Source organism: Myodes glareolus, chromosome 10 (assembly GCF_982192425.1).
Source record: "Myodes glareolus chromosome 10, mMyoGla1.1, whole genome shotgun sequence".
Taxonomy (NCBI): Eukaryota; Metazoa; Chordata; class Mammalia; order Rodentia; family Cricetidae; genus Myodes; species Myodes glareolus.
The window spans coordinates 52,992,809-53,005,849 of record NC_142035.1 but is presented as its reverse complement, the minus strand read 5'-3'; the positions used below and the strand labels follow the sequence as shown (position 1 = coordinate 53,005,849).

General features: G+C 42.9%; 1 protein-coding gene across 1 annotated transcript in view; it reads right to left on the bottom strand.

Annotated features, from left to right (window-relative positions):
• Positions 1–1,025: 1,025 nt before the first annotated feature.
• The window catches only part of Secisbp2l (SECIS binding protein 2 like), a 48,411-nt gene continuing 36,395 nt past the window's right edge, over positions 1,026–13,041 (bottom strand). The window contains exons 15-18 of the mRNA XM_048460089.3: positions 11,098–11,318; positions 9,372–9,526; positions 6,866–7,085; positions 1,026–4,906 (exon numbers count right to left, since the gene is read on the bottom strand). Coding sequence (XP_048316046.2) covers positions 4,251–4,906; positions 6,866–7,085; positions 9,372–9,526; positions 11,098–11,318 — 1,252 coding nt within the window. The 3' untranslated portion in view covers positions 1,026–4,250. The remainder of the gene's footprint in view (positions 4,907–6,865; positions 7,086–9,371; positions 9,527–11,097; positions 11,319–13,041) is intronic.

The window sequence follows — 13,041 nt, the reverse complement described above, 5'->3', positions numbered from 1 at the left end:
TCGCAATAGAAACCCTAAGACAACTCCCTTTCCCATTTCATGGCAGCTTTCAACTGTCTTCAGGGGCTATGCATACCTTCTTCTGGCCAATTTGAAGAAAAACCAAGTGACAAGCTTCTACAGCTTCTCAATGTTTCCATGGGGCAGAGATCAGCAGGTGTGGCAGAGTTCACTGCTCAAAGTTCATGCTGCCCTGAAAGCACTGTGTGTGTATGCCTGGACACTCGAAGACACAATTAAGTGTAGCAGGCTTTCTTGAATCACCAGCCACCAAATCATGACACAGAGACTTATTACTAATTATGAAAGCTCAGCCTTAGCTTAGGCTTGTTCCTAAGTAGCTTTTATAACTTAAATTAACCCATTTCTATTAGTCTATGTGCTGCCTTGTGGCTTATGACTTTTACCTCTCCTCCTGCATGTCCTGCTTGCTCTGTCTTCTCTGGCATCTGTCCTGGGGCCTAGATTCATCTCTTCTCTCTCTACCACCTAACCTCTTCATGCTTGGCTATTGGCCATTCAGTTCTTTATTAAACCAATCATAAGGCACCTAGGCAGACTTATCTTCACAGTGTACAAAATGATTATTCCACAACCGTAAATCCGTGCCTAGAATTTGAATTCAAGACCTGCCACTTACTGACTGTAGGGTCTTGAATAGTTTCTTAGTTTATCCTGGAAAGGAAAGCGCAGCCTTGGTGCCAACACGACAGGGCTGCTGTGAGCCTGAGGGATCTGCAGTAGTCTGCTCAGAAGACAGGCGAGGGCCACACATCATGCCGGCCCCTCCATAGAGACTATTACGCCATGAGAATCCTGGCAAAGCCATGTGACAAGGGAGGCAAAATCCTCAAAAATCAACCTGAGCAGAGGAGATCAAGGAGCTGGAGTGGCATCCAAATGCATTTCAATAGCCACTCTGTTAGAGAGAAGACCCCACTAGTGCTTAGTACAAAACAGCTGTTACTCACCTCTGAGTGTGGGATACGGTTTATCCTTCACAAGAAAAGAACACACAAGTCCTCTTTTGGTATAATCCACTAAATTTTGCTAGTTTTTATTAGAGCATTACAATTAAGTCATTAAATTATAAATTCAGGTGGTATATTTAGAAATTAAATTACAAAACAATACAAATACTTTTAAGGTGTGATGTGCCAGCAAAGTTTAAATGTTATCATTAACCAGGGTTCAGTTTTTAGATTCTGCAGAATCTATGATGTGTACAAAGAATGAAGGGACAAGGAAGAAGGAAAGATGTTTGAAATAAAATATTCCACAGAAAAAATTTAAATAAAAAGATAAGCTTTCAGCAAGTTAAATTAATGTTCTAATCTGTTGGCACAATGTACAGAAAATACTTACATGATAATTTCTTAAGCAAACAGCAGCTTTACAAACAGTAATACTTTATACATATATTAAAGTAACAATGTGTTACGATTTAGCAGTTTTGTGTTAGGAGTCAAAAATGAATGCAAAGATCGCTCTTTCTTTGCACATTGTAATTCCCACATCCCATTTTCCCCAGGTTATTAAAAAAATCACACAAGTATGTTATTTGGATATTAATTTGTCAATATTTAAATTATTTGAATTCCTTTTGACTAATTATTTTCCAAATACTGGAAGCATATAAAATACCGTCTCTTCAAAAATGATCCCAGTCAAAGCCTGTAAAAACTTTTCAATGTATAACACATGTTATTTTTCCATGTTTAGTCAAAAGAAATTATATTACATCATTTACAAAGATTAAAACCAAAAAATGAAGCTATTATGAACATCTGTCTTTGAGAAGTAATCTTCACAACAAACAAGCCTACCAAAGAGGGAGTCAAACCAACGGAGTGCAATTTATACTGTAATTCATGTACTGATAGAAATCTAACACTAATTATTGCCAGTAAAACTACATCTACACACTAAGGAAAAAAAAACAGTTTTTATTTCTTGTGCTGATAAACTCATATTCTTACCATTAGATTTCTAAGTCTCAAAGAGTGAATGATACCTATTTCCAAAAATAAGATTTTCCTATTTCTCATACCCCCTCTAAAGCCTGGAACTCAATATACACGAACATCCCCAAATTTACCCAAAGGAAACAGATTATAAAGACATCGCTGATACATATTTAAAGGTACTCAGAACTTCCTTTGATAAACTCTGGGCTGTCCTCTACAGTGACCAGCTTCCTGTATAAAGTCTGTGGTCCCTTGGGTTTGGGGCAGGAAAGCCACTGCCTCTGAGAGGGCACTCACTGAACGTCTGACAACTGCAGCAGAAGGAAGTCACTGGTGTCGCCAAGACTTCCTCAACTTCCCTTTTGGTACAAGTGTCAAACTCTAAAATGACAATTCACGTCCAGAAGAGAATCAAATACAAGGAATCTTCGAAAAGCCACTACCTCCAGATCAAGAGCTATGTGAACCACTGACACCCAACAGGAAATGACGTCATGAAAAGCAGGAAACCTTTCAAATCTACTTTCAAGACTGTCAGTCATTCAAACCTCTATCATTTCTCTACATGTTAAGGCTTCCAAGTATGCAGACAGTAAGAATCCGCCCATGTACACCACACTGTATCAGCTTCATTCCTTACGTCTAACTGAAGTACCAGATAATTAGCGCCTAAAGTCTACACCGGACAAGTTTAGACTGTCCCCTTTAGCACACTAACCAAGTTGACTGACATTTTTTTTTTATAAAGCAATGTCCTAACTTTCACAATTTACAAATACTATACCACCAGTCAAGAATTTCATCACTCCAGCATTAAATGCCAGCATTATAAAGCCTCAGAACTCTCACAGCAGGTCCCAATTATTTCAGCAAAGACTTTCTTTAACTTGTCTCTTCTGCCTCTGGGAGACAAAGTCCTGCCCCATAGAAGCAGAGGAGGCAGGGTATACACCTGGCTGTTGCCTGCTTCTCTCTATGGAGAAAGTGAGAAAGCTCATGTGTCCGTCTGTGCACTGGTAGCTGGGGTTGAAGGAAAGGAGATGAAGACAAAAGATGGGTGATGTCTGATTCTCCCATCTTACAGAAGCTTGGAAGACAAAGGGATTCAGGTGATGGCTGGACAGCAAATAACAGAGCTCATTAAGTTAGGATTCTACCCCCACACACACACACACTCCTAGAGAAGGGCACAGATAGATAACCACGAATAAAATTAATTTCTGCACATATCTGCTTATGATAAATCATCTGAAGGATCCGCACATTAGAATAACCTTCTCTTTTCTTCTACAGCTTCTTCCAAGCCTGATCCAAACAAGTCACAAACTGCCAAAGGCCTTTCCCTGACTTCCTGTAACTGTGATTCTTGCCACGAGGAAGGTGCATTTTAAAAAAGATGAAATGACTTATAATGTGGATTTGTTTGAATATGCAAACAGAACCACGCCTTAAAACACGAGGGTCTTAAAGCAAAAGCAAACAGTAGGAACACAGCAGGACAGCCTTGCTTCTGGATGTCTACAGGGAACTGCAGTGCTAATACAAACCTGTACACTGTTCACCTGTCAGCGTTTGCCTAACTTTACACACTATGTACAAGAGCATTCCTGAGGCAAGAGGCAAGAATTAGACAGAACCTGGCAAGTCGCACCATGGTGACTGTCTGCTCTTACAAACATCTATCCCTTTCTACAAAGGTGGCCAGCGTGGTAACACTCCGGTGCTTGCCTAACTCCTGCAGGCTGTTTCAGCCCATCCCGACTTTTGTGAGTTACAATGACCAGCAGCTTCGGAAACGAGCACTGTGGATCAAATAAAATCTGCACCCATTCTTTAATGCATAGCGCTGAGCAGCCTTGCTGCCCTTGACTTTAAGTCCCTGACACTACCTCCAGCACTGTTCAAAAGCAGCTTCCACAACTCCAACAGACAAAAATTACCCTGAAGGAGATGGAATCAGCAAACACTGGTCCTTATAATCTCAATCTTTAGTTTGTAAAATAACCTTAAATAGCCATTAGCTGTCTGTTTTTTTCTTTAGAATTTGGTCTTCTTCCTTTAATCATTTTTCATTACAAAGTAAGTTAAAACAAGTCTGAACTGTCTACACAATTCTCAGAAGCAGACTTGGACACTAGTTAGGAGCAAAGCTAGAGATTGTAACAAAAGGTCTGTTGGGAATTAAAAACACAGTAAATAACTGGACAGTGGAAAACGCTGAGATGGAGCGTCAGGGACATGGCTGCAGCCAGGCGCAGCTGTAGACAGCTGACACTTCCTGAGTTACAGAACTGGGGGAGCGGAATTGGAATCAGAGTGCTCTTTGTTCACGGAAATGCTGGGCTTCGGCTGCTGGTCAGGGGTCCAGGTCTCACCATCCACCCCCAACTCCAGTCCCTCAGGTGCTTCTGCCGATTCCTCTCCACTCTGCTCTGCGTTGTCTTCCTCGGAGCCAGGAAGGGCTTTGCCGAGCTGAAGGGTTTCCATAGTCCTCTGGGTCTCTGAGACCCAGGACTCAATTCTACTATTGAGTTGCACTTCTACTGATATGGGTTCGTGAGTATAATCTTCCTCCTCTTCCTCATCTTCATCATCCTCTTCTTCGAGCATGCCAGGTACAAGAGTGCTAGTGGTGCTGGTGATGGAGGAATTCAAAAGATCTCGGCAACTGCCATCCAGGGAGCCCGTCTCCGTGCTCTGCTGGGAGGCCCACTCCAGGTCGTCCGGCTTCAGCTCGTCCTTGTCACTCAGGGGCTTCCCCTGGCTTGGCGCTGAGGTAGTGCTGCCTGCAGCCAGCTGCGGCTGCTTCCTCACAAGGGTTGTGTCGAGCGCGAGTTTACTAGGCTTTTCAGAAGGGCCCTGCTTAGAGGGAAGCTCTTTCTCGTTCTCTGATGTTTCCAAGCCATCTGAAGTCTCCACCATGCTTCTCCAATTAGTTTCTACAAGCAGGAACACATTTTCGAGAATGAAAAACACTGTTTCAGAATCACAGAACTTATTTGAAACACCAAAATAAGGGGCAAAAATAACATATAAAAATTTGCTGGCTCAGCAACTAAGTGAGAAAATAAAACATTTAGTTTGTTCCACAATGAGTTTAAATGCTATAAAAATATATAAATGTTCAAAACAACGTGAATTCAAATGAAGCCCTAAGAGATAAAATGCAGCGAGCACTCTGTCAGAAAGTAGAAGGCCACATGCTAACAGCTGCTGGTGCTCACAGAGCCTGCATACGGAAACAGTGCACTGTCTCTGGGGGTTTGTGTCCCTACAGTTATGCTGACTTCAAGGACCCCAAACATTACAGCCAAGATGTCTAGCAAAACAAAAATTCTGACCTCAAGGATTTGGAAAAGCATATCACCTATGATTTGGGTCACGTTTCATTATACACGACCAATCTAACCATGCATTTCTAGTGTCTGGGAAAATCTGACTTAAAACACACCTAACTTGGCATACACAATTTGTTAAGCAACACAGTGCTAACAAACCATCTTTACAGACTAGCTCTCCAGGATGAACGCAGCTCTCACACTCCTGCTGGCTTAATTTTTAAATAAAAATATCCAATTATCTTACAGTAATTGCATTTTATAGGAGTAATACTACTATCATGTTGTAATGAAAAGAGAAAACTACACACAACCTATATTTAACTTATTAGCCACAGACTGTACACATTGATGCAGGCGGCATTTGGGACACTTCAGTCAGGACACAGCTTATACAGAAAGGGGAAACAAACGAGAAGCCTTTCTTCCCTCCCGCTGCTTCAGCAAAGGCCAGACCCACTCACTCCTACCTATGGATGCAGTCTACCGCCTACGTGCGCAGCCTCATTAGTAACACAATTGTTCACAGTATAAAAGCACAAGACGCCAGCTGGTAACTCTTACCCCATCTTTCTTCCTTATTCTACACCTCTATCCCACGGAACTCATTACTTTGTGTCACTTCTGGCTCAAAAACTACATATTGTCACTGTTGTCTTAACTCAGGTCTTAATCTCTCCATTCATTTGCTGTACATTCCTAGCTTATTTTGCAAACTGCCTTTAGCTCTGTCCCATTGGCTTTTGGTGTCCTTAAGACAAGATTCACACTCCTTAGTTAGCACCTTGGAGTCACTCAGAATCTGACTTGTCTTTCTGGTCCCACTGCATCCTGACCCCGACTGTGCAAGCTACCCCAAGTATCACTAAACCCTCACAGTCCCAGCAGTCCCAGGATAAGCTATGTCTCAGCATCCAAGTCCTGATGATCAATTCTTGGAGCCCTACTTCCTGACCTCCTAGGAGAGTCCATGACTGGACCCTCCACACTTAACATGACCATTCAAAAGCACTTACTGTTCTATTTGATCTCCATCCTTCCTTACTTCCACCACATCTGTGCTCCTGTGGCTGCCACACAGGAAATAACATTTTGGAGGTGGGGGTTGAGACAGGGTTTCTCTGTGTAGCCCTGTCTCCCAAGAGCTGAGATTAGAGATGTGTGCTACCTCAACCAGCCAAATATTCTATTTTTAATAATAATGTTTAAACCAAAGTTTAAACTTTCTTTTCATTTATTCTGTATCTTTTATTAAGCTATTTTTTAAGCCAAAACTTGATAATCAAGAATAAGAATATATAGGCTGGAGATGTGGCTCAGATGATGGAGTCCTGGCTTTCCAGTGTCATATAAACTGTGTGTGGTAGCACACATTAGTAATCTCAGCACTTGGGCGAGAAAGACAGGTGGGTCTCAAGTTCAAGGTCTTCCTTATCCAAGGAAGTTCAAGGTCAGACTTCAAAAAAGTATAAGAACAAACAAGAAGTACAATGGAAGGTTATATATAGATGGTTTTAACCACTTGAATTATTTCATTTAAAATGCTATGGGACACCTTACCATATTCCTTTTCATTTACTTCTGAAATAGGTTCAGAAATGACGCTGCAGAAGGAGATGGCACTGGCTGCAGAGGGGTTCCGAGAGTGGCCCATGTGGTGAGGCACTGTCTTCACGCTCTTCAAGGCTTCCTCTGCCTGCTCCTGCTCTGTTGCTGCGACCATGTCTTTATACGCCTTCCTGGCTTCCTCGGTGAGCTCCACTAACCTATTAAATAGGCTCTAAAAAGACAGAGATTCCTCTGTGACTAACCATGCTTTTTTATGAAGTTTTTTACATTTTTAATTCCGGGAAGTTCGTAAACCACAGACCCTTACGAAATGCACATAACAGAAATGTGGCTTATTAATTCTCACAGGGCTGAGCCAACTGATTCTAGCACAAGCCTCGAAATGCAATACATTTAAAAGGTTCAACAAACAGCCCCCGCTTTAGTTCGCACTACGGAGAGTAAGAAGAGGGCGTCAGCGCTTCTCTTAGGGAAGTTGGGACTGAGAGGGAAGAGAGCACCAAACCAACAGCACTGGAGCTGTTAGAGACGGCGTTAGATCTCACTGTGGCCTCACTGAAGAATTCAAGGACTCATCTGACATAGAACTTGAAAACAGGTACAGTTCTGAGAAGGAAGGACAGGGCAGTTTTCACTAGCTACACGTGGAAAGTTAAGGGAGACACAGAAACACAGGCTGGTTTGGGGGCAATCCCCAACACTCGGGAGGCAGAGACAGGCGGGTCTCTGTGAGTCTGAAGTCAGCCTGGTCTACAAAAGCGAGTTCCAGGACAGACTCTAAAGCTACAGAGAAACTCTGTTTTGGGGGAAAAAAAAAAAAAAAAGATGGCAGTTTCCAAAGGAATCTAAAGTCCTCTAGCTAGCTGTGATGACAGATACCTTAATCCTGGCAGAGGCAGGTAGAGTTCTGAGAATTCCAGGCTTGCCAGAACTCTATAGTGAGTTCTTTCCCAAACAAAAAACAAAAACAAAAAGACAACCCTTTTGCAATGCTCAATTGTGGGAAGAACTGAAAAGAAGCTAAAGGAAGTTGGTTTGTAGAGATAAGGTCAGGACTTGACAACAGTTAAAATATAACACAATAGGCAAGCATGGTTATTGGGGCAAAGGCAAACTATAAAGCAGAATACAGGGCCTGGAAATAGATTAACCTAAACTTCTCCATCAATAGAAGATAAATTAGTATGAATGAAATAACTGAAGTGAACTGCAGTGGACATGGGGCAGCCTCATGGTCAACAGAATGGCCATACTGACAGCACCGACGCTGCACTGCAAGGGCGGAGACAAAGCCAGCGCCCCCGCCAGCATTCAAAGACTCTGCTCTGGGGAAGGGTGGCTTTTTATTTTTTTTTTTGAGACAGGGTTTCACTCTGTAACTCCACTGTCTCTGCCTCGCAAGCACTGGGATTAAAGGTGTGCACCACTGCATGCCTGGTACTCCTGGCAAATGTTTTAATGTCTTGGTTAGTAAGACAATAAAAATATACCATCAGAGAATTTCAATGGTTTGGTATATGCTGAAGTTTATATAAAAAATTAAGACAATGTGGAAAGTACAGCAGGCTTTCTTTACTCTCACTGGGGCACGGCCATTACTGCCACGCTGCTGCCCAGCGCACCAGCAACAGCGAATGATGCTGCCAGCTGTGCTGTCTGCTACGGCGGCGATGCTGCACCCAGCTGTCAACACACACAGTGCTTTTACCAAGGAAGAAGAATGGTGAAAAGTGGACCACTAATAATGACAAATTTTATTTGTGTCTAACAAACCACACATTTGAATGAAACCAGTAAAATAGAACAGGTATGAAGCTTTATGATTTTGAGATTGAAATAGGTATTATAAGCAGGACAGACAGAAACAGCCAGAAATTAAAGAACATAAGGAAAGAAAATAAAATATTGAAGAAGAAAGTTCTGGTCCATTCCTTTGGATGACTCACTCCTGGAATGTGTTAACAGGAAGGAGAAAGAGAGTAGGTCTCTAAAGTGTGTGTGTGATGAGCAGGTGTATGCAGATGCACTACAGGAAGTGGGGGGGTGAGCGGGTGTATGCAGATGCACTACAGGAAGTGGGGGGGGGTGAGCGGGTGTATGCAGATGCACTACAGGAAGTGGGGGGGTGAGTGTGTGTATGTGGATGCACTACAGGAAGTGGGGGAGTGAGCGGGTGTATGCGATGCACTACAGAAAGTAGGGGGGGTGAGCGGGTGTATGCAGATGCACTACAGGAAGTGGGGGGTGAGCGGGTATATGCGGATGCACTACAGGAAGTGGGGGGGTGAGCAGGTGTATGCGATGCACCACAAGCCAATGGCCTTGTTTACCAGACAGATCTCTCACTGACCCGCAGAGATCCACTTGTCTCTGGCCTCCAGTGCTTGAGCACAAGCATGCACACACCACCTTGCCTGGCTTGAGGTGGGTTCCAGGGATCAGACCGAAGGTCATTTACTAAGTCACCTCCCTGGGCCCGTCTCCTCTAATTTCTTACCTCAGCACCAAAATAGTTGAAGATTCCCACGACACTAACAGGAACCAGCTTGTTCACACAGCGTCCCAAAGCTTTCCTTCCAAGGGCAAACACAAAAGGAATCTCCTGTTCCCGGGCCATGGCTATGACATTGTAGAGGGCCTCATCTAGGCCACCTAAGGAAATCAACATGGGAAGAGTCGTCCATTCAGTCATGCTAAAAACACAATACTGCAGCAAAGGAAGGTCTTACTTCAACTGTAACACACAACAGTCTCTCTGTCTTCTCTCTCTCCCCCTTACATGCTTGTTTTTCTCCAAAATAAAATTCCAAATTCCTTCAAACCAGTACTTTAGTTTCTCTATCTAATAGCATACCAGGAATCCAGTTTCAATGCAACAAACATTTTTTGAAGAACCTAGTTGAAATTGTTAACAGTAGCTTATTTCCTTCAGTCTCTAAGCCCAGTAACACGCGATCATATTTAGGGAGACAGAAGAACATGGTGGCACAGGTGTTTTCTCTGTGCAAGTGTCTACCACTGATACCGATCCCTAGATCTGTGTGCTCCACCACCAAAGTCAAACAAGCACCGTGTGATGTGCTCCTGTGCTAGCTTACCAAGAGCCTTTCTATGTGTGCGGGACAGTTTTGTGTCACTTGCCGTAAGCCTCCACCACACTGACCTGAGGTTAAGCCAATGGTGCAGTTTATTAATTAGTGATTCATGTGGAAGTGCTGAGAACATTGTGGATGGGATACCCCAAGGACACCCCTGTGCTGGTGGTCCTGGGTTCTATAAGAAAGCATGCTAGCAGGGTTTCCCAGCACTCAGGAGGCAGAGGCAGGTGGATCTCTGCGAGTTCGAGGCCGGCCAGCCTGGTCTTTAAGAGCTAGTTCCAGGACAGGCTCCAAAGCTATAAAAAAACCCTGTCTTAAAAAAAAAAAAAAAAGAAAAAAAAAAAAAGGAATGAAAGGAAGGCAGGCAGACAGGCTAAGAAAACCACGGGGAGCCAGTAAGCAGCACTCCTTCCTGGTGTCTGCATCCCTGAATGATGAACTAGACCCTTTCCTCCCCAAGCTGATCTTGGCCATGATATGTTATTGCAGCAATAAAAACCCTAAGATACCAATGTAACCACTGGTTTCTGGGAGACAAATCACCATAAGCAGAAGCTGAGATCTTTACCTTTTTTTAAAGAGTGTTTTTATTTTATTTATTTATTTATTTGATTATTTTTTTGGGACAGGGTTTCTCTATGTAACTCTAGCTGTCCTGGAACTCGCTCTGTAGACATGGCTGGCCTTGAACTCACAGAGATCTACCTGCCTCTGCCTCCTCAGTACTAGGCTTAAAGGTATGCACCACCACTGCTTGATTTTTTCTACTTGCTTTTAAAGAGGGAAAAGTCACTAAAGGCAGGCTATGTAAAGTTTCAAGAGAAGAATATGCAGATGCTGAGTACTGCACCCTGACGAGGTCTAGTCTGATCACAGGAAGGAGACACTTGGTGGGCCTAACAGAGATGTTTAACCCCTGCTAACATCTAAGGATCCCATTTACAATCCTGTCTTAATTACACCTACTTAATTTTAGGTATTGGAAGATTTCGTTTTCTCATGCTTCAACATTTATTCCATGACTATACTATAGAGAAAGATGTGGCTCCCAGCTGCAAGGTTTGTTCAAATTCCCTTCAATGGTAACAAACAAATGGCAACCATTTCTGAAGCGAGTGCACACACCCTTTGACTGGATCTTCTCACAGTTTGGGGAAATGATGACACACTTGATCTTGTTCAGCTTCATGTGCTTGGTGACCTCCCTCAGTCCCATGACCAGCCGCCGCCTGGCTTTGGCTCTCACGGGGTCCTTCTGATAGATACGCTCCTGGAAACTGACAAGTTCTTGCAGAAGGAGAGTCACACATTCATCAATTTCTTTAGAGAGAACCTGATTACAATATCTGGAAAGGAAGCAAAGAACTAGGTAATTGCATCCTAATTTATTTTCCAGTAATTACAGACTTACATCAGGAAAATATCATTGACGAATACATCCAACACGACATTTTTATAAAAAGTGCTCAGTCTCTACAACACATCAATCAGAAAAACAGCAACACTGGCTATCTTTTGAATTTCTACTAAGCAGCTTATAGTCCAGGACAGGCTGCCACATGGAAATACTACTGCACTCCTAATTATTCAATTTCTAAAGGTATAAACTGAACGCTGGCTCGCCAAGAGGTCACTGTGACATAAAAGCACTAGAGGTGATTCTAGCAGGAAAGAGACGCAACTTCTCTGAAGCTCTCAGTAAGCATTCGTCCCCGCAGGGAGGAGAGCCTGGCACTGCTGGTGTAGAAACTGGTGCAGCACCACAGACGTCAGAACTGCCACAGGGCTCAGCTACACCACTCCTGGATACACCTGAAGACTCCCAGTTACCAGAGCAAAGAGACCGATGTATACCCATGCTTACCACCATACTATCCACAATAACTAAGAAATGAAACCAGCCTAGATGCTTTCCAACATGAATGGCTAAATGAGATTGATAGAAATTTATTAATATATACCGGAATTTTAGTCAGCTGCCAAGAAAAATAAAATCAAGACATTTGCAAGAAAACACATGGAACTAGCAATCATTATGCTAAATAAAGTAACAAAGACTCAGAAGTAACAAAGACTAAATATGCTAAATAAAGTAACAAAGACTGCATGCTTTCTCTCATGTAGAATTTAGATTTAAGTTTGTGTATGTGATCGTGAGTATACCTGAGTACAAGTCATGAAAGTAGAAAAGGATCAAAGAGGGCAGGAGAGATCTTACAGAAGGGAGGAAAACAGAAGGTAATGCAACATTTGTTTTTGTCTTTTAAGACAGGTCAACTATGTAGCCCTGGCTGTCCTCAAACTCACAGAGGTCCACCTGCCTCTGCCTCCTGAGTGCTGGGATGAAGGCAATGGAATGCAAGGGATGTGAGCAGAGGACTGCTGGGGACAAGGAAGTGAAGCAGCACACGGCAGGCACTGGGGAGAGGGCAGCAGGTGGAGAGGGCATGAATGAGCATGAGGATAGTGATACCTATGTATGAAAACGTCCCAACGAAACCCACCCCTTTATGTGCTCAATTCAAAAAAAGAAACGCAAGGCTGTGGACAGTAACTGCATAGCCTGCTGACCTCACAGGCCATCTAATAAACCTGCTTTCTTCTGCTAACAAAGAACACATTAGAAAACACGCCAAGAAACCCAAAACGCTTCATCCTTTGAGCCTGGGCAAGTCTCAGCCACGGAAGCATTTCCAATCACAAAAATAAGTTTGGTTAGATGTTATGAAAGCCTATGGCTACAGATGATGAACTCAATAGGTAAACTGAGGCCTTATGGTAAAGGCTTTTACATCTAACAGAGCAATCAAACAGAGGTCATTTAAACTGTCAGCTCTATCAGAAAATTACAGTGTGTGGTCACTGTGCACTTATCCCTAGGGTGAGAAAGTCATCCAAGTTTACTTGTGGACCATCCAATGTCCTAAGTCTTATCTCACCTTCACAGAGTCGGGTAGTCTACATCATACAGAGAAAACATGTCCAGGGAATTTCACATTTTGCATCAAAATGTCTAAGCAAGTATGATACAATTTCAGAAGATAGAAATATACTCAAAGAATTCAACAT